This window comes from Lolium perenne, chromosome 6 (assembly GCF_019359855.2).
Source record: "Lolium perenne isolate Kyuss_39 chromosome 6, Kyuss_2.0, whole genome shotgun sequence".
Classification (NCBI taxonomy): domain Eukaryota; kingdom Viridiplantae; phylum Streptophyta; class Magnoliopsida; order Poales; family Poaceae; genus Lolium; species Lolium perenne.
The window spans coordinates 150,018,297-150,044,389 of record NC_067249.2 but is presented as its reverse complement, the minus strand read 5'-3'; the positions used below and the strand labels follow the sequence as shown (position 1 = coordinate 150,044,389).

At 37.9% G+C, this 26,093-nt stretch overlaps 1 protein-coding gene and 2 long non-coding RNA genes across 17 annotated transcripts in view; 1 reads left to right on the top strand and 2 right to left on the bottom strand.

Annotated features, from left to right (window-relative positions):
* Positions 1-1,008: 1,008 nt before the first annotated feature.
* LOC127307214 (uncharacterized) overlaps positions 1,009-26,093 on the bottom strand; it is a 34,454-nt gene continuing 9,369 nt past the window's right edge. The window contains exons 2-18 of one of the 15 annotated variants that reach the window (XR_011747333.1): positions 13,755-13,933; positions 13,580-13,656; positions 13,427-13,495; positions 13,147-13,262; positions 11,963-12,060; positions 11,609-11,699; positions 7,913-8,012; positions 7,748-7,837; positions 7,314-7,667; positions 7,151-7,222; positions 6,715-7,064; positions 6,521-6,624; positions 5,991-6,131; positions 3,721-3,846; positions 2,817-2,907; positions 2,052-2,111; positions 1,009-1,479 (exon numbers count right to left, since the gene is read on the bottom strand). Coding sequence is in view for 1 of the 15 variants with exons in the window: in XM_071822747.1 (XP_071678848.1) it covers positions 3,916-3,939; positions 6,597-6,631; positions 9,660-9,736; positions 9,851-10,074; positions 10,956-11,039 (444 nt within the window). In the remaining 14 variants the exon portion in view is untranslated. Of the gene's footprint in view, positions 1,480-2,051; positions 2,112-2,816; positions 2,908-3,720; positions 4,107-5,990; positions 6,632-6,714; positions 7,223-7,313; positions 7,668-7,747; positions 7,838-7,912; positions 8,013-9,659; positions 9,737-9,850; positions 10,075-10,955; positions 11,057-11,608; positions 11,700-11,962; positions 12,061-13,146; positions 13,263-13,411; positions 13,496-13,579; positions 13,662-13,754; positions 13,934-26,093 lie in introns of all 15 variants that reach the window. The other 14 variants (XR_011747324.1, XR_011747334.1, XR_011747326.1 and 11 more) reach the window with 14 other exon arrangements.
* Positions 15,430-19,073, top strand: LOC139832808 (uncharacterized). The gene is made up of 3 exons (XR_011747319.1): positions 15,430-16,032; positions 17,707-17,768; positions 18,862-19,073. It is a non-coding gene; the product is annotated as an uncharacterized lncRNA (long non-coding RNA).
* Positions 21,206-23,434, bottom strand: LOC127307217 (uncharacterized). Its single transcript, XR_007855292.2, has 2 exons — positions 22,430-23,434; positions 21,206-22,305 (listed from the first exon to the last, which is right to left on the bottom strand). It is a non-coding gene; the product is annotated as an uncharacterized lncRNA (long non-coding RNA).

Genomic DNA, 26,093 nt, shown 5'->3' with positions numbered 1-26,093 from the left:
TCCTTAGGATTTACTCATAGTATTCACGGCGAAGGTTGAATCTTCTTCGTTAAATTGTTATATGGTTGGAATCGGGAAATGCTACATGTAGTAGCTCTAAAATGTCTTGGATAATTTGATACTTGGCAATTGTTGTGCTCATGTTTAAGCTTTTGCATCATATACTTTGCACCTATTAATGAAGAAATACATAGAGCTTGCTAAAATTTGGTTTGCATATTTGGTCTCTCTAAAGTCTAGATAATTTCTAGTATTGAGTTTTGAACAACAAGGAAGACGGTGTAGAGTCTTATAATGTTTACAATATGTCTTTTATGTGAGTTTTGCTGCACCGGTTCATCCTTGTGTTTGTTTCAAATAAACCTTGCTAGCCTAAACCTTGTATCGAGAGGGAATACTTCTCATGCATCCAAAATCCTTGAGCCAACCACTATGCCATTTGTGTCCACCATACCTACCTACTACATGGTATTTCTCCGCCATTCCAAAGTAAATTGCTTGAGTGCTACCTTTAAAATTCCATCATTCGCCTTGCAATATATAGCTCATGGGACAAAATAGCCTTAAAAACTATTGTGGTATTGAATATGTGCTTATGCACTTTATCTCTTACTAGATGACCCGTTGCGCTATCGCGCAAATGGCATTATCGAGTAAGAATTTAAACCATAAGGATCGGTTTATTATAGGATTGGAGCGGCCCCTCTCGCCGCCGCTGCCACCGCTATGGTAAGCGGAGGGCTGGCTGAGCTCCATTAGAATCCGACGGCAATGGAGAAAATGTCGTTGACAGCCCCTTTGCGCTCCTTTGGCTACTCCCTCTAACCCATTCAATGGTTCCTTCCACTTCTTCTATGTCTTCCTCTTCCTCTTCCGACCCATTGGACCCACCCAACATCCTTGTTGTTACGGGTCTGGATTGAACATATATTAAGCAAACTAAAGAACATTTATTTGATAGAGGCAAAAGAAATATTAAATAGAATAGAAAACATTTATCAAGCAAAGTAACAGAACAGATGTCAATTTTATACATATACATTCAACCATTTTTCTTACTCAGTGAATAGTAGTGGCAGCAGGTACAAACTAATTTATACATAAATAAAGTAGGCCAGCAATAGCATAGGTACAAAAACATTACTTAAGGATAGTACTACCATAGGTACATTATAGAACTGTAGTGATGGTACTTATGTGTGCATTCTCTGAAAATGTTCTCAAATTTATAATGGAAAATTTGAAACCCTTCTGGAACGATTCTGCCGGAATTTGCTAATCATCCGCTTCTAGATCAACACCTATGTTATAGCATTACATCACTGTGAATGGCCCAAACTCTTGTGCCTCTGGATCGACCGGTTAACAAAAGGCTGGAGCAACATACAATAATAGTTGAAGGAACATATCTTTTTTGGTGAGTCCAAATAACACTTCTATACTCCTTGACGTTTGCCGATGATCCTGGATGGTAACCATCTGTATCAAACATACTGAAAGGGCTAAGCAAATCTTCAAGCAGGCAAACAAACAACTATATCCATCAACTTAAGGAGATGGTTTGTGAAGGTGTCCCTTTAGCCCAGCATAAAACTGACAGTAACATGTGTATCTAAACCAAAAGCCCTGTTCTAACCACTATAATATGTAATTCTATAGACAAAGGAATATGCTAAAACAATGCAAATAGTCAACATGACCACATTTTTCACTTCTCAAATAGTCCCAAAATGATATATTTAGCATCTCCAAGTGGACTCTGGTTTGTTAAAGGATAAGAGACCTGAGCTCTAGCTATTTTTAGACACTGCTAACATCCGAAATAGTGGTGTCCATTACCGGTCCACCTGACCCCATGAAGCCCATACTCTATTTTTATTATACTTATCTTCAGCATTATGAGGAGCTATTGAAGCAAAGGCACAACATGAACAACAACCAGAGCTTCTTCTTTACTTTGAACCTCAAAGCTAGCATGGAAAAAAAATCTAATAGAAAATAAGGGACTGCCAAAACGAACAAATTACAAGAAATTAAAACAAAGATCTTACCAACATGCTTGCGCACCTGGCATTGACCATGTCTCCCAAGCTCAGCGGACTCAGAAGCACCTGAAATCATCTCACGTTTTATTAAAACTGAATAATCTTGTGGAGCTGAACTTATGCTAAAGTACATTCCTCTCATAACACGTCATTAAAATACAGATATTCTTCAGTATATATGTCAAATACAAATAGGAGTAATTTAATAATTTCCAATGAATCTTGATTGCTTGTGAAACATGGTGCTCTGTCTCTACTTTGAAATGCATGCATATTTACATAGATTCATGCTTTGGTGGCACTGTGTCTCCTTTGATTTATCTAATGCATCAAAATTTGCAGGAACCTCACCAAAATCCTTTAGAACTTGCGAGTACATCGAAGAAAGGACCACCTAAGAGAATTATCTTGCATTACTGATTATGAAGAAACAAAGATAGTTGGTCCCTCGTAACGTGAAGTGTATTATTAAGTTATAAAGTCCAATCTCTCTACTGAGAACTGAGAAATAGGTCAAAGATTAATTTCTCATATGAAGAGCCTAACAGCTTAGATACATTATCTTTCATCTCTCCAAAGATTCAAAATAACAAAAAATACAGTAGTTCTAATTTCTTGGCAACATGGCCAATTACATTACTTACATGGATATTGTGCTACTATATTTGGATGAAGACAAAAAAATCATGACATTCGATAACTCACAGTACCATATGTAACAGAAAAAGACCAGTTTGAATGGATTTAGACAAAGGACGATTCAAATCCTACCGAAAAAGGAGCAAGACCAGGACATGAGCGATGCCTTGTCTTATCACATGGTTCAGCAGACACCAGTCACCGACAACAGAACTCCATGGCACTGGATCAAATTGATATTTAGTTAGTGCACTGGATCATGAGAAAGGAATCACAAAGATCCAGTGAGTATAGCTAATGAAATGAAATTTAGTTAAAACAGACGGAACTATTATATAGAACGATCAGATTTTTCCTAGTAGGTAGGTACAAATAGAATCCATCATTATTATTTAGTTATTATACCAATCTTACGTGTTGTTCTGAGGTACAGTCTTGAAGGAGATATCAACAAGTTGTCACCTAATTACGTGGAACGTATACATATTCAGAACTTCTGTGACAGTTTTCTCAAAGCGAGTAGTAGCAACATAACACGACAAAGAATAAAACTGCCATGAACATTTACAGTATGAGACCTAAACGCTACATTCTCATAAAGCGGAAACTTACAGTTGAGACAAAGCAATTATCAAGAGATAGCTCATTGACGGGTCTGTATGTCATACATATCATAAAACAGTTCACTGACTGGTCTGTATGTCATACATATCATAAAACAGCTCATCTCCTGGATTATCAGCCTTTGCTTAGCCGGACACAAATGCAATGAACTTCCCTTTTGGCGCAATGTTGTGAGTGTACGAGCAACATAAGACATACCCAAGAAACATATACCACTATGCATGTCAGAATGAAGCAATGGCAAACTGAATTTAGATATCCGTTCAGTGAAAAATATTTGAGAATCAAGACAGAAAGGAGGTCCAAACATGTATGACTTGCGTCCAAGTTCATTTTGTGGCAATTAATCTAAACCAACTAGGTTGTAAAAGAAATCAACAATGGTCTGATTTGAAGAAAAGTAGGGAAATACCTTGTAAGTCGATTCCTCACAGGCCAAGCTAGAAATCAGATATGCTCACCGAGAACTAAGCCAGCCGAGGGGACAAAATAGTTCACTCGGGAGTTGTAAATCCAGTAGCAACATGAAATTAGAGCTCTGGAACATGAACAAAGGTCAGGTTGAGTAACTTCATGTACTGGGCTGTCCTTTTTAATCATTTATCCATTAACCATGAAGCAACTTCAGTAGCTTCAATCAAACATACATGAACAAAAGATAATAATTAATGTCCTTGCATCAGTATAATCATATCAAATGAACACAATATTTGGCAGCTTAAATGCTCTGCAAATAAAATAAATCACAATCCCATGGATATGTATACTCGCGTGAAGAACATGAGAGAGACTTGTGCACTGCCAAAAGAACATGGTAACCTTCAGTCAGTACGGATCTCAACGAGAGAAATAGAAAAAAGAAAACGAAGGGCTCCATAACAAATGAGATTGGAAATAAAAAGAGCACCCCACTCTCAATCTGTAAGCCGTCCAGAAAAAAGGCCGGTTTGTACCTTTCCTTTTCTTCTCCCAGCTCACAGTACCCCATTATATTTGTGCACATTTTTTGAAACTTCCACAAACAAATCATACTGAAAAAGACACTTCTTCAAAGCCAGTGCAGATCTCAGCCAACGAATTACCAACAAAAAGGAAAGAAAAAGGTAGATCAAAACTTACACAAACAAATCAGACCGAAAAACACCTCTAAGAGATTGAAGTGATTTATACATGATAAACGGTATCCGCGGATGAAGCGATGACCTACTATGAACACTTAATACTATTCAGCTAACAATCATATATCACTTCAACAGATAATAGAAAGCATAGTCTATCAGTAAACCTATATTCTATCCATCTATAAGCACTGAAACTTCTGTAACCAATTATAATTATAAAGAACTCTCTTGAGAAATAGAAATTATACATAAGAAAATCAAAGCAAGTTAACTGAAACTTGGAATATATGTGTTCTTATCAGTAACCAGTGCTTTAAAATATTGCCATTAAAGGAAAGAAAAAGGTACATCAAAACTTACACAAACAAATCAGACCGAAAAACACCTCTAAGAGATTGAAGTGATTTATACATGATAAACGGTATCCGCGGATGAAGCGATGACCTTCTATGAACACTTAATACTATTCAGCTAACAATCATATATCACTTCAACAAATAATAGAAAGCATAGTCTATCAGTAAACCTATATTCTATCCATCTATAAGCACTGAAACTTCTGTAACCAATTATAATTATAAAGAACTCTCTTGAGAAATAGAAATTATACATAAGAAAATCAAAGCAAGTTAACTGAAACTTGGAATATATGTGTTCTTATCAGTAACCAGTGCTTTAAAATATTGCCATTATCTTCTTGCCACAAAGATATCACCAGTCCAGAATTTAGCAATAGGAGTAAATATGCACTATCAATTATTAATAGCAAGAAAAAGGTTGACACCAATGATTGTTATACCAAAACATGTGCATCATATGTCCACAATGGCTGGAATGAATTGATCTACCATTCTATGTCGACTCGGAGAAAACAAGCTTGCATCATATAAAGAGAAACGAATCAACAAGCAACAAATAGAAGCTTGCATCATATAAAGATAAACAAAAGCAAGCTTGCATCATAATTTAATGTCCACAGTGGCTGGAACGCTAAAAAGCAAGCTTGCATCATATAAAGAGAAATGAATCAGCAAGCAACAAATAGAAGCTTGCATCATATAAAGATAAACAAAAGCAAGCTTGCATCATATTTTAATGTCCAGAGTGGCTAGAACGCCAAGCAATTGACATCAGTACACAAGCACCACATACAAATTCCAGCAATTGCGGCACACTACCATCTACTGCTTATTCTTCAACCAGAAACAAATGTAAATTACATGTATAAATAACAGAAGCCCACAGATCCCATCATTGCAACATAATAATTCCTATTTAGGGAAGAATATCCAAAAACAATTTGAAACTATGAAATGGAGTGCATCGAATATGATCCAGCTCATTGGAGAAAAATATAACTGTGCACGCACGAACCGGAAGTAAATGCAGTTGTTATGAACCTATTATGATACGATCCATTCACATAATCCAGGATGCACTTTTTTTAAGGCAACAATGACCAAATTGAAAGAAACGATGAACCTTCCCTGGTCAGAAAATTGTGCATCTTCTTCAAATCATGCATGGGAAAATTCATCTGCAAGAACAACTATATACTCACCACTCATTAGATGGCTCGGTGGCTCGGTGAGCACCTCGACGGAAGAATAGTTAAACCCTTACATACTAATATCATGTTTTGGTGGAGGAACATTTGGCAGGCATATGTCATCAACATATATGCAAGAAACTCTGTGTTTTGCTGAGACCATTATATACACACAAACAATAATAAAAGGGTAAGGAAAGAAAGGAAAAAAATTACAAAACAGGAGAGGAGATAGTAAGTGCACATATAATACTTTATTTTCCTAACCATATTGTATGGATTTCGATACCTAGAGACAGATAATAATTTATGGGCCAGTGAAAGACATGACAAAATTTGAGACATTAAAAAAATATAGGCTACCATAACTAACCAGAATACACGAAGCCAACAGCCAGATAAATAATAGCGCAATAAGTTGCAGAAAGAATCGAGGACCACAAATGATGGATAAGTAAATACAAAGTGGCATGCTGAAGTCACATAATGAAATGAATAATAAATCTTGCAGGAAACAAGTTAATTTCAAAAAAGGAGCCTACCAACACTTCCTTATAATTCATAAGAGTTGTTGGTCCGTAGTAACATGGAATTTCTTGTCTGAAGAAAATGCCTTACATGATTATCTGTGGGTCGATCATGCTTGCTGCACAAGGAAAAAAGGAGCTTGTCATCCCAAGGAATAACATATTTTGATAAGCAAAGACAAACCTAAAGAAAGATTTATATGATTTACCTTATCATGCAACTAATATCAGCTGGAAGCCCGCCTTCTCGCCATCAGGCACTCGTATAGTAGACTTTTATGCATTGAAGCAGTTTCATAGGTGGAGGAAGTTCGCGTGAAGCACATCACAGGGCCATAGCCTCGGATTGTACATAAATTTAACTGCAAACAGAGCCAGATGAGCTGCAGATGACTCAAGATGACAACTACTATCCAAGCTGTAAAATGACTACAGATAGAATTCAGTGATTCAGTAATTAAATAAGTGATAGAGAAAGCATAACTTAGCTCCACGCCTTTTTTTAGCAGTGGTAGATAAAAGTTCCATGGCTAATTATGCCAATCATCATAATCTCGATCTGCAAGAATCACATAGAGTTGCACAAGTGAAAGAACTATATAACTGGTCAATCCCCATTCACAAGAATAGGAATGAGGAGCTCACAGAGGTGAGCCTGGAGACATATTTCCTGCAGCTGCCTCTCCCTAGACGGTGAATCTGCTGTGCGACCAAACCCTAGCAGCAAAATAAATCAGGGAAGAAGAGGAATCGGAAAGATGAGCAGAAAGAGGAACCCGTTTGCAAGGAATAAATGAAAAAAACTCACCCTCTGCAGCCGTCACGCAGCGCACCTCCATCCACGAGATGTCCAGCCGTGTCAGACAATTATAGTAGGAAAGAAGATTAAGATCCAGTTATTAGTGAATATTGACAACTACATGTTTTAGCAAGCAGCATGACAGGTCCTCTGATTAACACATGTCAATTTAGAATGTGTAGGCTTAGATATTTCTGCACTTGCTCTTTCCTCCTATCCCATGCTAACGCAGACCTCTAATAAATAAGATTATGCCATGTAAAGCAAGAGGGACTATCCCAGGCGGTTACTCTCGTCTCAACACCTCGGTGCAGTGGTGTGCCTTGTGCTCTTCCTTTCAAGAGCCGCAGGTGAGGAGATGGTCTGGGGATAGACAAGGGAAAACTACCATTAGAAACGGTTGTACATACACATGGGCTGAATTTAAAAAGGGGAACATTGACCTGATATATGAAGGGGGCAGAGCTAGAACCGTGATGTTAGTGCATCGTCTAGACCATGGACCAGACAACCAAAGCACACCAGTTATCTCCCTGCAAATTAATTCAAGAAACGTGTCAATGATGGACTCACATATGCATGAAAATCAGAGGAAAATGCATAAACACCTGCAAGAACCCGAAGCCTGGCAGAGAAGCCGAGCCACTACTTGGAAAGAAAGAGACACGAAGCCCGTCGTAGCCGGGTAGAACAGCAGGAAGTTGGCATCTAAAACAGAAAACCAATATCACCATCTCCATTAGAGAACAACAACATTGACGATTCAGCTGGAGGCTTAACAAACCTCATATAATTTAGCTTCTGCAGATCATATTCCAAATATTTATTCTACAAATTTAACCTGGGTGTATACCTTATTTCTTCAAAAAACATCATATTCTAAATATTTATCCTACAAATTTCTAAAAAATTACAAACTATGACGTGCATGCGAGCCTATGAGCTGACTACTTTTACTTGAGGAAAAATGAAAACCCTCTTAACTTCTTTAAACACAATTGGTACACTTCTGCAGCGAAGAGCCCACATGACAAAAGAGCATGCAGAGACATACCATATCAGCACCAAAGATATCTGAAGTAACATAATTGTCTAAAAATGGCAATTGAACCAAAATACAAAAACTAACATTTTGATGCCCTTTAGATCAGTGAACCGAGACTACAGAAGGAAAGCACATATTCAAAAAATTACCAAGCATGGGACATTTGACCATTACATCATTACCTTACGGATCAGATAGATCATGTCCATTTCCATAGCTGCAGGAATATCCATCATATGCTCTCCATAAACAGTGCCTAATTGGACTGGTGACGAACATAATTGGGAGACACGTGGTTTTTTCCCAATGAAGCTCCTGCAGATCTTCATGAACTAGGATTGAACTTAGCAACGGAAAGCTAGTAGTGGTACTAATCAACAAAAATAGCTAGCTAAAATATGTGCCATTGTATTAAGTACAGTATACATAACAGAGCAAAGAAAATTTATACATGAAGACACCGGAACAAGGAATATAACATAGCACCTCAGTCCCAATCCTATTTTGCAATGTGGTGATTGCATTCTTCAAATAAAAAATCCTAGGCATGAAAGGTGCCAGTTGTGTTGCTGCAATGCAACATTTGGTTATCCATGATATGCTCTGCTTGAGGAGAGAGGACAGATCATATCGTGTACCTGGAGCATGGAGATGGGCGCATGGCTTCTTTCCAGCGCCGAGGACGACCATCTGACATAACAAAGAAGGACAATCGAGGATGGCATCTATATTGCGCAGGGAAGAAGCAGTGGCAGCCTGGCCACTGCTCATGTTGCTTGTCTTGAGCATCGAGGAAGACAGAGAGACAGAGAGCAGCAGCAGCACAAGTAGCAGAGCATAAATGGCCGGCCACCACCTGCACCAATCCATATCGGCTCAGTCCCAATCCGGAAGACATTATTGGAGAAAAACTCTACAAAAAGAACTGGAAAAGGGGCAAAGGATACATCATAACCAGCTAGTACCAAGCAAGCAAGGGAGGACAGCAGAAACCATGTACTGCAACCTAAGAAGTTGATTCCACATGGCACAGTTAAAATACTACAACAGACCCGTTAGTCAAGAATAACACACCAACTAAGCATAAATCACGAATTCCATAGGAAAATCAAAAGATAGACCGGAGGGAGATGGTATACCAAGGGACAAGCTGTGGGGGCGCGAAACAACTTCGAGCGCTCCAGCAATATTTGGAGTGCGTCCTCAAGCGGCTTCAAACATGCTATCACAATTCTTTTGTAAGTTTCACCAGATTCCTCGAAGAAGGCACCCTGACGTCAAGGTTCTATGTTATATTCAGGTACTGCACACTAATCTTGGAAGGCAAGATACTGCATCGACAAGTGTTCTGAGGTGGAGTAAAACTGCACCTTCTTGTATGCACACGCTGAAATTTATTGGAAGCAGTTGTATTAAAGATTTAAAGTCAAGCTGAATCCAGACAGTGAAAGAACTGTACATATAATAGGATGTTGTTTGATTTGAATATCAGAGAACGAACCTGAACAAATGATGGCTTATTTCCCAACAGAAGGAAACGACTGTGGTCACCATAAAAATACTGATTTGGGTGATAATTTGGCTTCCAATGGATCCTCCAATTCTGAATTGCCGAGGAAGAATAAAAATCAGGACAAATGAACGGCAGAAGGCCTGTAGAGACACATTTAGAGCCCTTCTCATAGATGGTAGAAGCCCCATCTTCAATCCATAGAACAGAGGTCGCTGGATAATTCAACAAAGTCAGAAGTACGAAACTGGCAACATACTCAAGTAATTGCTAGGAAGAATTGAAGAAACTTCGGAAAATAAAGAGAACATTACAGGAAACGAATCTCTACCAATAACAGTGAAGACAAAAACAAAGTGTCTGAATGGAATTTGACCATAACGATGTTCTCAGAAAAGAACAGACATTGCTCGTATTAGTCTTCTCAATTATCTCATTCGAATTTCAAACTTAAAGTATCTGTGTCCAATAAATATTGATCGAAATAATGCAACAATGCTACCAGCCATCCCCTTCTCTGGTCAAACACCAAAGTAAAATACCAACATATAACAAAACATATTCCTTCCTATGACTCAATAACAGAAGTCATCAGCACAACCACTTATTCCCATGCAGTTAATCCTAATCCTAGTAATATGAATTCTAAGCTTGACAACTCAAACCCAAACTGTGATTTTGGAAGAATCAAAGAGTACATCTAGAAACCCAAACTGCGATTTAGGAACGACGATAACTGGAGCAACCACCTCCCACGTCCAAAGTCGTGATCGTCGGACATCGCGCCCAGCACAGCGCCGCGGAATTCCAGCCCAGCGACGACAGCCCATCCGGCATCCTCGGGGACCAGAGATCTTATGCCAAACTAACAGATAGAATCTTATGCCAATATATGCAATTTATCCTTCTGATGCTGGAACAATCTTATGCCAAACTAACAGATAGAATAGAGAGACAATATGAGATTCTAAAAGCTGGGCATGGACACACACACTGCACATAACCGGTCGTAGGTGTTACCATTTAACTTCGCTTCTTTAGCATGTCCTAGTCCCATTCAGAGAACATAGTATTATTGAAGCAGAGCCCAAGGTACCTTCAGTCTGAGCTTGAGCTTCTCGTAAACGACATCGGACATAATGTGGTAGCCCGCTATGTAAGCCATCAGCGCCTTCAGCATCCTCTACTTATTGGCGCCTGAAAACATGGAGAAAATAGATGGTTTCAAATCAAGCAACAGTTGGTGATTTAGTTTGGCCTGGTAATGTTGCGTAAGTAGCCTAGCGGCTACAAAATATCCAATTAATGTTGTATAAGTAGCTAGCACATGACTGTCATTGCATTCCAGAATGGTGTTATATCTTTTGGAGGAAGTATGAACAGAGGTCTAAGATCATCGTTTCTGAACCACCAATATGTTCCAAACACATGGATAATTAAGATTACAGTGATCCCAACAAACATATCAACTTTTCTCTCACTATTATCCTCACTGGCCATCAGACTCAGTTTACATGATTGAATAGCCATACTATTTTTTGCTTGCAGTAATAATATATAGGAAACTGGACACAATTAGTCGAGAACAAACCTAAATGTTCAGGCCACTCAATCAAAGCTAGCTAAAAAAATCCATCAATAGATCGCATTCACCGACTTGCAGGCATTGTGTAACAGTAATGCAACTAAGAGGAAAAACAAGAAAACAATAAAATAGATAAATCACGTAGCCAATTCCAAATAACTAACCTGCTCAAAGGTGGCCATTTCTAACATTTCTTCTTGCGGACATTGCCCTAATCATAATTAATGTCCTAGCCACCAAGTCCTCATAATTAATCTGCAAAAATCACCGAAAGCTGTTTTTATTAGTATGCATACACCAAGAAATCAAATTAAAGCAATATATGTAAACTTTCCTAATCCCCAAATATACATCTCTCATTTAGCATTAATAACAACCACCAAAACAATGGTAATACATTTTTTGTTGGAAGACATCCAACAATCCAAATGAGTAAACAATGCATCAGATCGAAACAGGATCATTTGACACCAGAAGATGTCGGGCCCATCAAAGGTAACATTCATATTGATCATTACCTCAATAATAACATCAGAATCAGATACACTATTCTTTACGCCAACGATGATATTCAACACAAGGGTTTCCACCTTTACCTAATAGCATTCCCAAGACCCTAAAAATAGAACTGACATCAGCCACAAATCGCAAGTTGTAGAAAGAGAAAAAAACCAACTAAACAAGCTATATTCAGTTTGGTGGTACAAAGAACTTTGCAAATCATAGGGAACTTCAGGTAAAATAGTAAGGCCCCCCAAAAGCAAGTTTTTGCCTTTCCGTTTAACACTCCATTGTCATAATTTCGTTTCAAGTACTCCCAGTGCTTTCAAGGATAAATGGATACATCATCATAGCATAAGTGCTAGATAGTATACTGAGCTCTCGAATTGTTGAAGCATGAGCTGCAAGTAAATACACCTTAAAAAATCAAAGTTTTTTTTAACCTAAAATCGAAGAAAGTGATTAGTAGTCATGAAGCTTAAGCAGAAGCTCTGATATCCACGGTGACACAACACAAATCATGAGGTCTCCAAATATACATGCATTTGTATGCATGATTTGATATAAGTGGAAGTGACAGGTCACGAAATTAGTGCAGAGTGAGTGGTCTATCATTTAAACCCTATTAAAAGGTTGAGCATTGAACTTTGAATAATCAAAGAAACCTATATTGTACCCTGCACAAAAGATTACCTAGAAGTTGCATATTGTCCATTTAACAAACATGATAGTTAGTACTGTAGTAAGGTAAGTAAAAGGCTATGTAAAGTTTTTTTTATAGAGATTATTACTCTGCTGAAAGTGCAAACTCAACTAATTAGCATGAATTTTCTTCTGATTGAATGATTATCAAGTGCGTGGACCACCTAACAATATCATCACTGCTCTATTTTTCTCCACAACATTCAGAACTGAAGAAGATATCCATATGTTGAACTTTACAGTTCATGTTTTTATGTTTAACAAAATATATATTAGCAAAAGATAGCAGTTTCACGTTGCTTTAAGAGGAGCACATGATTCGAGATATGAATCATGGTATAAGATGCAGAAATAGAACTATACACAAGGAAGAACTACTCTAGCACTAAAACCTTCATAGAAGTAACACCCAAGGCAGATACCAATCTGGACAACAGGAGGGGTTGGCTTTCACATTAGAGAGAGATGAAGAGGAAGGGGTGGAGGGGGAGAAACAAACCTGACAAGGAGGTCAAGGAATCGGTCCTACTTTCCCTATCTGCTCAAGCAGGCAAGGTAATCCCACTCCGGCCGCTCTCCGCCCAGGACGACAGCCAAACTCCCCATGGCCACGACCTGCAGCAAAATAAATATACACATAAATGATAGGCTAAAATGAATAGGACGTTGACAACATCACAACCCAAAGGGAACACAGATCGGAACCACACATATGATCTTCTCCAAAAGTCAGTCATTCAATTAGACCTAGTATTCAACCGTACCATTGGTAAACTTACATGTCATTACCCATCGCAACTTCATTGCCTCAATGATTCCATCCTATCTCTTGCTTACACTATGCTCTCCTGTGATATTCAGCACATCAAGTTAGTTCAAAATTGAAGCAGTCATAGGACTGATCTTTCATACCTATGTCTATAATCACTCACCATGGTAATTTGTTGATCTGATAGAGTGGCATCTCCCAAGCTAGCTTCATACCAAAGAGATCCATCATGAATCTAGTCTCCTCTCAGGAATTATTACAGACCGCAGTACAACATGTGAGGAGAGATAACTTGAGACGTGCAGGACAGCAGGAAGTAGGAGAGAAGGGATGAATACCAGTACCAACAGGCAGCTCCACGGAGGGAGATGGCAGGGGAGCACCACTGTCCGGCTAGGCCCGCTCTGCTCCAACACCTCCAGGAATAGGAGTACAACAAAATAAAAATCTCCTTATCAAACCCTAGAAACGAAATAAAATTGATCAAAGGAGTAATCTCCTTGACATCAAACCATAACTACTATATTAAACCTTAATCACTTCAATTTTTCTCAGATTTTTGATTTTCTTTTGGACTAACTTCATGGTAAACACGTGTGATGTTTGATGTCTTGATTTTTGCAGCCTCTTTCCTGTGTACGTTTTGGGGTTCTGCAGCAATTTGAAAGTGTTAATGGATCCTCAGTGGTGATTTTTCTTGGTATTTCCCTGGTGTGGCTGTAGCTACGATGTAGTTGAGATGGTGGTGGGTCATTGTTCCCTGATGAGTCTTCAGTCGAGGATGGTCAAAGCGGCTCGGCCACGACCCTACACGTATCTCTCTCCCGAAACTTCTCCTCTCTTCCCAATAATTTCAATCGCCACCTCCCCAGTCGCGATGCTGTTCTGGAAGGCCGGAACCCTAGCGCCGCCTCTCCTGCCGGCGTTCCTCGACCGCTGGCCCGCCTCCGTCCGCTCCTGCTCGCCGGCGGTATGGTTCGTCAAGACTCGGCTCTCCCAGCTCTGAAAACCATTGTTTCGGCACGGCATCGTGCGGCTACTGCACCTCATGGCGTGATGCCGCCGGGACATGGAGGAGGCCGCCCCGGTGCTCTCTCCCGATGGAACAAGGAGGAGGTCGCCGGAGCAAGCCGAGATCCCAGTGGCGTCCGCGCACAGGCTTGCAGGAGACACCGAGGAGTACGTATGAGGCCTGGTTTGCTCCCTCCTCCCCTAACCCCGAGCGCCCAATCTTTGTTCCTTCTATTCGCAGGCAAGAGGTTCGAGGCAGAGACGCCATCGGCTGCAGTGACGCACATCGCCTGTAACATCCCAAAATTTTGGAATGTTTAATTATTAAATAAGTTGATTGAATTGCTTGTCTTTGTTGAAATTTTTGAAGGAATTAAAAACTTTTTAAGTTTATTTATAAGCCTTTCCCAAAATAAGTTTTCACAAAGATTTGTTTTCAAAATATTTCCAAACCAAACCTATTTCTATTTTATGATTTTGAAATCATATAAGATTTATTATGAGACAAAAGGCACACACCTTATTTTGAAATGTCAATGCCCAAGTAGCCATATAAAGCATTATATGCATAATAACATCATTGTAATTTGGTTGTGACAAAAAATAGTTTTATAGTTATTTGAGTTATTTTCAAAATAAAATCTGCGGAAAGTTTCAGTTTCGGAAAATATTTTAATTGCTTGATTTCATGAAATCTATATTAGATTTCGAGATTTGGTAATAGTCTATTAAGCTAAATGCACAAAATATATATACCCATGTGCTTGTTTGAACTGAAACAGTATTCCATATTATCCACATATTGTACATTAGTTTTACGGAACCTCTGTATTTCATTTCTCTAAAATTAAATGCCCAAAACTAAAACTACAAAATAGAAAATAGGAAAAAAATAAAGAAAGAAAAAGAACGGCCGGCCCAGCCGAGTTGGAGCGTGCCATACGCGCAAAGACACGCAAGTGCAGCCCTCCGTCCTTTATCTCTTCCCTTTCTTTCTTGTTTTCCTTTTATTTCTGCTGATAGCTGGGCCCCGCAAATCATCTCCAACCTCCAGCTTGCTGATTCATATCAGGAACGAACTCTGTACCGAAAGGAAGCCACGAAAATCTCCCGATTCCGTTCGATTCCGTGCCTCCCTTGCCACGAAAAATCCATCTATAAATACCCCACAATCCCCTCTGTTTTTGTCGCCAAAAACTTTGAATTTGTGCGCCGCCAGGCTGACAATTTTTGTCGCCGGAGTTCATCAGTACAGTCGCAGTTCGAGGAAGATTCCGGTGAGCAAGGACCGTCCCGATCCCTCCCTCCTGTCCCTTTCTCTTCCTTTTTATGTTGCATCTTCCTCAATTGTTCTTACCTTTTATTTCACACGGAAACGAGCACCTCGACAACCACATGAAGCTCGCTGTCGCTTCACCAAGTCCGGCCGCGCGTAGCCAACGACTGAGGACGAAATCGAGGATGCCGAGCACTCCAACATCTTCGCCGCAACATCCCCTTCGCCATCTGCCACATCCTCATCGGCAGAGACCTCCAGGACACCGGCCACCACCACGTCCGAGCCGTCGTCGCCATACCGGAGTTCGTCAGGCTGAACTGCTGCTGGTACGAGTTGAACGCTCTGGACAGTTTGATCCTTTTAGCAGTTCATTCATAATCTGTTAGATCCAAATCCAATGGTCCGTGTTTGTCCCAAATAACTGAACATACGTCCTCCTGTACTCAATTGATGCACGCTGATTGTGCTAGCTCATCCACATAAGAAAACTTGTATATTTCATATTTCTCAATTTAGAGATCGGTTCTCAATGATTCTTCTTGCATTGAGTTTATAATTAAATTCTCTACGACTTTCCTGTAGAGATATTTTCCATCCGATAAACTTTTCCGGACAATTTTTCGTACAACATCAAAATTTAACCGCGACATGTTTAATCTTGTAAAATTCATAACTAATGTTTGGAAACTCGGATTCTAACAAATAATATGTCGTTGAACTCACAAAAATGAGGAGAACACAGTGGTGCAATAAAATTTTACTTTTGAACTGTTCTCGAATATTCAAATTTAAATATGTAAGTTTGAGTATTTTCTGCATGGTTCAAATTCTACAAATTTAAAACAAATGATTCCTCTTGCAAATGAAACTTACTGATGTCCCCTGTCCATTAACATCAGTGCCTAAAACTTATAAAACAATTTGCAAGTGTTCAAGTCTAATTATGAGAACTTGAGTAGTTTCGACATAACTTAAATTCTATAAATCCCTTATTCCATTTGCAAATGAATTATATTTGAACTCTCCATCCAGTAGCACACTTGTTTAGTTTAGTTGATCATATTCACTTCACATGGTTTTAGATTTGAATTAATATCCTTCTATGTGTCATACGGCACAATCCATAAAACCTACTTGATCATATCTTTTCTTTTGAATATGTGTTACTCGTCAATATCCATCGAAACCATTATCATAATTAATTTTTGTAAACATTGGTTTGAAGCTTAAACTCATAATTCATTTTTGCCAAAGTGAATCATATGACCATACCCATATATCAAAATCATTTAGATATTTTCATTATGTCCAAGATCATATCTATCCTAATTATATTTTCCTAGTTCACAATATTCAAACTACACATGAGTTATTGTGACAAATCATATTTATTGATTTTCTCTGTGCAAATGTTGTGGAGACACTCTACACATGGATTCAAACCTTGACATCCTTTAGAATCTTTGATCCACATCTTAAATACCATTCATGTCTATCCAATCTCATACCATTCGATCATATTTATTAAGCTTGGGCTATTCAAATTACAAATGAGTCATTTGAGTAATTAAATATAACATTAGTTCATACCCAAGTCTATGTGTGAATTTGTGCTACTTTGATCAGTGTTTTCGCACTATGTGAAGTTGCATTTTGAGTTGTACTTGCGATGCTTGTGAGAGTTTCTAAAACACAAGCATCATTATAATTATCCATCTTTGAGTAGCAAACAACCATTGGCCATAGGTTCTTATCAATCATTTTCCTTCTGAGAACTTGACTTACCTAATCATTTCCTTTCCAAGCATTTGACTTATCCATTCAATATCTCAAGTTCATATCTTGCAAGCCATACCCCGCCATACCTTCAATTTCCCAATTAATCATAAATTTAATGAAAACTAAAATACAATGAATAACAAATCTTTCTAAATTGTTGTCTTCCTTGTTTTTGTTGTTGTTTGAATGTGTGTTTATGTTCTGTTACTTTTATATTATAGTTGTACGGAGAGATACGACTTTTGATTGAGAGAAGTGCAGAAATTCTTCAGATACCAAAAAGGCAAGTGTCACACACTGTTCTATCCTATTATTTTTTGTATGCACATTGTAGTTATTTTCAGTAGCTATGTATGTGTAGGAGTTTTTCAAATTATATATTGCTATGCCAATAAACCTATTTAGGATAGCCATATGATTTCATGCCTTGTTTTTTTCGCCACCGTACTGTAGTATGCTTAGCATTGCAATTGTAGATGCGTGGTTGGGATTTCATGATGTGATATGTGGTATGGTGAAAGTATGGTTTTATGTAATAAAACAACCTAAAATAATGAACCCCTGGGTGGTAAGTGGTAATGCTTGGTTTATGTTGAGTGGTTGCACCGGGGTCATTTCTATGGCAGCACCGTGTGCATCACACTTGAGGTTGGCCACCCAGGAACAAAGAGATTAGCCCGGTTTTCTTGTTTCAGTAGCTTCCAGTACAACCACATGCTATATGGGCTCTGGCTAGATTGAGTAGGTTGCGAGAACTCGACCCAATGTACAGAGGGTGGTAGGTGTTGGTAGGACGGAGCGCGTCCATTGTGGTTGAGGTATTGCTTCTGAAAGGTCTTGTCCTAGTCGACATCTGTCCATTTGAGCAAAATGCGCATCATGGAAGAAGAACAGACTAGGTCATGTGGGGAATGTGTACAACCTCTCGAGAGTGTCAAACTAAGTACTTAGCCGTGTCCCCGGTTATGGACATTATGAGCAACTAGAGTCTGGAACTGTTTGGAGGATCTCATCATTCCAATTTCATAATAAAACTTGATGGGATAAACAATGGGTTTAGGAGCATGCAAAGCTAGGTTGTCTTGTGTTTACATGGGCCTATGCTAGCATGTCCGTAGATGTTTAGGAGCATATGAAGCTAACCGTCTTGCGACGGCATGGGTTATGCTAATATGTTCCTAGACGTTGTTTCTGAAAAATAAAAATTGTTTATAAAAGATAGGGAAACTATTGCTTTTCGCAAAAGATGCTAAACTCCACCTGCCAAATGAGCACGTAGTTGTTAGGCGCCATTTATATATCCACCAAATAGTGACATTTGCCAATACAATTCCAAATGTATTGACCCTGCGTGGCTGCAACGTTTTATGTTGCAGATATTCCGATGAACGAGTGAGGTTCGATGGTTAGGGTTACGAGTCTATACTCGACATGCTCGCCTGTGGCACATGAAGACGAAGGACTCCATGCTGATATGTTTCGTTGTAAACTCTGATATAATGCTAGCTTCGGGCTATGCAATTTGTAATGTTTACTTTGTAATTACTGGATCATGCGATGTAATAAAGACCTTTGTTTCTTGGTATTACATCTTAAACTGTGTGTGCTAGCGATTGATCCAGGGACTAGCACTATTATGCACAGAGATTCAACCCGTACCGGGTCGGATCGCTACAGATGGTATCAGAGCATTGTGTTGACTATAGGTTCGTGACCCTAGGTTTTGAATAGTTATCTGAAGACCTTAGGATGAAAAAATTATCTAGTCAATTTTTTATTAAAAAGATCTTGCATTTGAACTTCTTGTATTCTCATGTACTTCAACTTCGAAAGAATTTCCTCTTACCTTAGATGGCCTAACTCCTGAAATCCATCAAGGAAGGACTGATGATGACTATGTCTGATGGCCATGTCCCTTAAGTGTGAAGACCGATGCTTCATATGTTATTATTATTATTCGACTCAGCATGATGCAGCTTCAAGGAAGGCTAACGAAGAACTTGGAGAAGACTTCAATGCATATTTGACAACCCCATAGATACATCATAACAGCAGACGAAGTTGAAGCATTGGAGGCAGAAATAGAATAGACCACCAATAATTTTAGCTTATAAGACCAATGATATCTCAATAACGTTATGATCATACTAACATGTGGTATGACCATACTAGATTTTGTTTTTTGTTTGAAATAGTTTGCTTGATGTGATGAATGCTTGGTAGATTTTGTTTGTAAGATGAATTGCCTTGATCTGTCGTTTTAAGGGTAGGAATCTTCTTTAGATCCTTCTATCCATTCTCATCTATACCTCAACCTAGCAAGTGTCTTCTCTAAAATTTGTAATGAAGACAACCTTAGCCAAACCAAACTTGATATCCCTATCAAGATGAAGAACTGAAGAGTGTGAGATATGCAAAACTCTAGTTAAGGATCGATAGAAATATTTTCAAAACAATTCACTAATGGGAACTGAAACATTGATTCAATTCTCCATGATTTTTTTTATCAAACTTGTGAGGTTGACCAAGTGTTAGAGTACGAGATTCAGTAAATCAAATACGAAGTAATGATCTGGGTGCAGGATGGATTGATCACCATTCCTACTACTCTTATTATTCGCTTTCGTAATGTTGACTTTGCGAATCTAGAGAGATATACCTATAAAAGGGATGTCGATGATAAGCCTAAGCCCTAGGGTGAATAATATTATACCCTTATAGCAGACAAGTGCTGTCAAGCGTAGGACTACAATGAGAATGAACATCCAACTACAAGATGAAGATAATGGAAGACCGTCGATGACACTAACAAGTAAGAGGATGAAGGACGTCGTGAAGTCCTCTCATTTTTGGTCTCCTGATTGACCCGAAGAGTGACCCCTAAGTGTCAAAAGTAGTTAAACCACCATCCCATAAGTATTAGAAACCCAACAAAGAGGAAAAACCTACTCAAGTTACCTTGAAGAGATATGATGTTCACTACATGTGAATAAACAACCACCTATTGAATATTAACTCGGAAGCCATATAGATTTTCAAAAGATGACCTGGTGTCAAGTCATATCCTAGGATGTGCCAAGTTACACCCAAGATAGTCTTAACCTAAACCCTATACCTAAGACTACCTATAAAACTTTCTTTTAAGGGTGGTAGCCCACCTTAACATACCCCAAACCATATCTTTCTTTCTAGCCTTTCTCGAATCTCGAGGACGAGATTCCTTTTAAGGGTGGTAGTCTGTAACATCCCAAAATTTTGGAATGTTTAATTATTAAATAAGTTGATTGAATTGCTTGTCTTTGTTGAAATTTTTGAAGGAATTAAAAACTTTTTAAGTTTATTTATAAGCCTTTCCCAAAATAAGTTTTCACAAAGATTTGTTTTCAAAATATTTCCAAACCAAACCTATTTCTATTTTATGATTTTGAAATCATATAAGATTTATTATGAGACAAAAGGCACACACCTTATTTTGAAATGTCAATGCCCAAGTAGCCATATAAAGCATTATATGCATAATAACATCATTGTAATTTGGTTGTGACAAAAATAGTTTTATAGTTATTTGAGTTATTTTCAAAATAAAATCTGCGGAAAGTTTCAGTTTCGGAAAATATTTTAATTGCTTGATTTCATGAAATCTATATTAGATTTCGAGATTTGGTAATAGTCTATTAAGCTAAATGCACAAAATATATATACCCATGTGCTTGTTTGAACTGAAACAGTATTCCATATTATCCACATATTGTACATTAGTTTTACGGAACCTCTGTATTTCATTTCTCTAAAATTAAATGCCCAAAACTAAAACTACAAAATAGAAAATAGGAAAAAAATAAAGAAAGAAAAAGAACGGCCGGCCCAGCCGAGTTGGAGCGTGCCATACGCGCAAAGACACGCAAGTGCAGCCCGGGAGGTGCTTTACACCGACCTGGTCGGTGGCGAGACACGAGCCGCACACCCCCGGCTGTTGTTGGGCCCGGCACACGATTCCCACCGGCTGTTTTTCTGTTCGCTGCTTCTGAATATACGAAACAGTCTCGAGTTCGATTCTCCCCGCCAGCAATTTTTCAGTTCGGAGCACTTTTATGAAAAAATATACGCAGTCACGAGTTCGATTCTCCCGCTGGCAATTTTTAAGTTCGTAGCACTTTCCTGAAAATATAAGAAACATTTACAGAAACAGAAACTCTTTCGTCAATTGGTATTATTTTGGTATTGAATAGATTCTTTCTCTGAAATCGTTCATTGGAACCAGGGAACAAAGCACATAGAAAAAGCTCCAAACTTAGAGAACAAAACAGGTCTATAATGCATGTCCTTTGCGTGTACAATTTAGAGAACAAACTTTCAGCTAAGCTCACCTCACTGGAACCAGGGAATCGAAGAAGAACATCTGAAGTACAGAGAGCCACTATTACATATTTCAGTTAAACCAGAAGGACACATTGTTACACTGTTACATATTCAGGCAAATATCAGTATGTTGTGACAGATACAAAGACTTGTGTTTAGTACACTAAAAACATCTTTGATCAACTGGTGTGTCCTCTGAAAAAAAAAATGGCAATGCTCTGCTTTTTCATGCCAATTTCTCTGCTTCTCCTTTCCATGTTGGTGTGGTCTCTGAAAATAAGTTGGTGTGTTCTCTGAAAAGAACAGAACAGTCAAAATCCTGTAAAATTGACTGCAAGAAGGAGATATTTATTTCTATTTATCCTGTTGAAGTAAGATACTTACTTTTTTTTGCAGTGCATCATAGTTTCAACTTGAGAAAAAAAGTGTTGAGATCTTATTCAATGCAGAAGGTGGTTTGCCTATGAATAAGAATAAAAATGAGTATTGAACAATCATAATAGGAAAAAAAGACTTGTGCATTATAAAGCTATGAAAAAGAATTATATGGTTGACTGCACAGGTGCATATGATGTAGGCACTTACATGTTTGGCAATGAATTGTCTTGCTACTGGTACCTGTTGCTCATTATATTTGTTAATCACAAGTTGACATGCAACTTTTTCGCGGATTGCTTGCACGTCAACCTTTTATTTTAAACATATGTATGGATTAGAAAATCAAAAACATATCATATGTTAGAAACAGGGGTGTAAGCTACGCACAGAAAATGTATATCAAATGATTGAAGTATTACTAGAAGAGAGAATCTAACATTTGAGAATGGCTTTACTTCAATTCCATTGTACCATCTGATGAATTGAGTCGTATCTCGAGTCATGGAAGCACGAGTAAGCACAGATAATATTTTAATTTTTTTATAAAATTCTGAGAACTATATAAGGTAGGTACGAGAATAAACTGAAATTGTGTTTAGGCAAATGAACATACTTTACACTGAAAATCACGTATGTTGAACTCGAAACAACCAGGGCAATTTTTCACAAACAGTTGCTTGAAATTGAATATTACAGTGTTAACAACAGGAGAGAACTTTTCGGTTGAGTATTCAGGATTTAGTACATCGAAAGATTTATTAATGAAGTTAGCTACAATAAGTATCCTCTATTTGCCAATGGGGCAAGGAATGCATACCTATAAACAAAAATAGATTTCAGAAAACTATATTGATTTTCTTCCAGAAGTTATATCATACTTTGTTTTGGGATCGTATAGCTGGTGAACAAAATAAAAAACGAAGAATAATTATTGAAACTATACCGGTCTAGCATTTTCCAATTGAAGCCGACATTATCCATGGATAAAACCCTTTTATATTCTGGATCAGAGCAATTCATATTGGGGTCCATAAGCAAACTCTACATGAAGGTACACAGAAAGAATGCACAAATCATTTATAGAAAGATGTAAAAGCTGATAACTACCTTGAACCGTATATAAGGTAGGTACGAGAATGCAAACCCTTTTATAACAGTTTCCTACCTTGAACATAAAATATAAGTATGAATGATTTCCTACATTGAACATAAATTCAATCATGAACGGATTTATGGCATGAACGCTTTCATACATTGAACATAAATTCAAGCATGAAGGGATTCTTGGTGTGAACGGTTTCTTACCTTGAACTTAAAAATAAAGCATGAACAAATTCTTGGCATGAACGGTTTCCTACCTTGAACTTAAAAGTAAAGCATGAACAAATTCTTTGCATGAACGATTTCTTGCCTTGGACATTAATGAAAACATGAACGAATTCTTTGCATGAACCGTTTCCTACCCTGTACATAAACTAAAACATGAGTGGTTTCTCAGCGTGAACCATTTTGTACATGAAACATAAATAAAAGGATGAAATGATTACTCGCATTAACGGTTTTCTTCATTAAAACATAAATCAAAAACATGAACGGATTCTTAGCATGAACGATTTCCTGCCTTGAACATAAATTCAAGCATGAACGGATTCTTTGCATGACCGGTTTCCTACCTTGAACATAAAATAAAAGTATGAACGATTTCCTACATTGAACATAAATTCAAGCATGAACGGATTATTGGCATGAACGATTTCCTACATTAAACATAAATTCTAGCATGAACAGATTATTGGCATGAATGGTTTTCTTCCTTGAACATAAATTAAAGCATGAACGGATTCATGACATGAACAATTTCTTACCTTGAACATAACTAAAAATATGAACAAATTCTTGGCATGAACGATTTTTCACATTGAACATAATGAAAAACATGAATAGTTTCATGGCATGAGCGGTTCCCTACCTTGAACTTAAAAGTAAAGCATGAACGAATTCTTGACATGAACAAATTCCTACATTGAACATAAATTCAATCATGAACCTATTGGCACGAATTGTTTCCTACCTTTAACATAAATTCAATCATGAACGGATTCTTGGCATGAACGGTTTCCTACTTAGAACATGAAATAAAGCACGAAAAAGATTCTTGGCATGAATGGGTTTCCAAAAAATTGAACATAAAAAAAGCATGACCGTAAAAAATGTTCAACCTCGAAAAGTTGTTAAGCATGAAACACATCACCAGATAGACATATTCTGAATGATTCCACAATTACAAAAATGGACATATAAAATGGTAACTAGTGTGAACATAATGTTCCTCCATTTGTAACTGAATAGTAAAAATCCGATGGACTAAAAATCTGCCATAAACTGCAAGTTAAAAACGCTAAAAATGATAGCTTGACTCTTTTCAAAGCAACATGGAGGCCATAATTGCAAGATGAAAAAGAAGTGAACATGGTGGCATGATTAGATATAGAAGACATGCATGCCAGATACTACTAGCAGCACATGATTAAAGAAGGATAGGCATGTTAAACCAAAAACGACCCCACTATTTCAGATATCTTTACTAGAAAACACAAGATGTTGTGGTCAAGACAATTTTGTAGCAGCAAAAAAAAAAGAAAGAAACAGAAACATACATCATCACTGGCCTGCCACAAATGTGTCTTTTGAGAATCTGCTAAGATAATAGAGCTGAATTATGGTACATCTAAAAAATGACAAATAATATGAAGTTCAAAGGGAAGTACTAAAAATGGTATTTTAAAAACTAAAATTCATTTATAGCTGACTTGGTCATAGCAGTGTAAGAAATAGACTTACAGACTTACGAAGGATTTGCTTCCTTGAATCTGTTCCTCCTATGATGATTATCATGGAAAGCTAGAATTTAGGAATCTATAATGATATCTGACATGATTCGCTCAGAGTTTCTTTCGCGAGGTGCTTTTCTCTGACAACCTTTTTGTAACAAATCCTTTAGCTACCTCTTCTACTGAATAGCTATCTGAATGCTCAGCGTAAGAGATACCTTGTTGAGTAGTACACACCAAACCCGTTAATTCCTTCCACGGTCCTTGCTGTGAGCACATTAAAAAGAATCAGGATATAAAAAGCATATCTTCAAAAGCCATATCACTGGGGAGAGAAAATTGTAGTGTGAAGTCATATACAGAAAACAGCTCTTAAAATCAAAGTGGAGGTCAGTACCATCGTTTAGAATTCAAATACATGCTTGTAGTAACACGAAAAAAGTTTTTCACTTCAAGAAATTAAAAAATGTGAGAATAGATCTGACAAACTTGGTAATACGATGTTGTAACTCTTAAACTAATACTAGTTTGAAAAGCTAACATGAACATTTGAAACTATACTACCTAGGGGAATAGTACCAAGGTAGCTGAATCTATTAAGTGGAAAAGACCCTCGTGGCAGCTATATCCGCGAGGATTCCAAATGTTCTAATTCAGCTCGTTACAGAAAGATCTCCCACATCAAACATGCAACTGCTTGTCGCATACTCCTGCTACTTCGACCTACGCTTCTCACATCGCATCATTGGTCCTTACACGACCTAGTGCTGGTGTACATGAGAGACAAACATTGCATATGAACAAACCCAAAATTATGCAGCGACCAAAATAACATTTGTGAAAATGTTCCACCAAAAAATCTTGGCATAACATTCCTGTTGATTTTGCTAGCCTACTGTCTCCCCCATTTCTCTAATCAAAAACATGAGTTGCGAGCTACAACAAAGGAGCAGCACTAAAACCATCAGATGCGTGTCGTACGTTGAATACAGCTACCATAGGCGAGAGATGTTGCGCATCACCGGCTGTCCACGGAACAA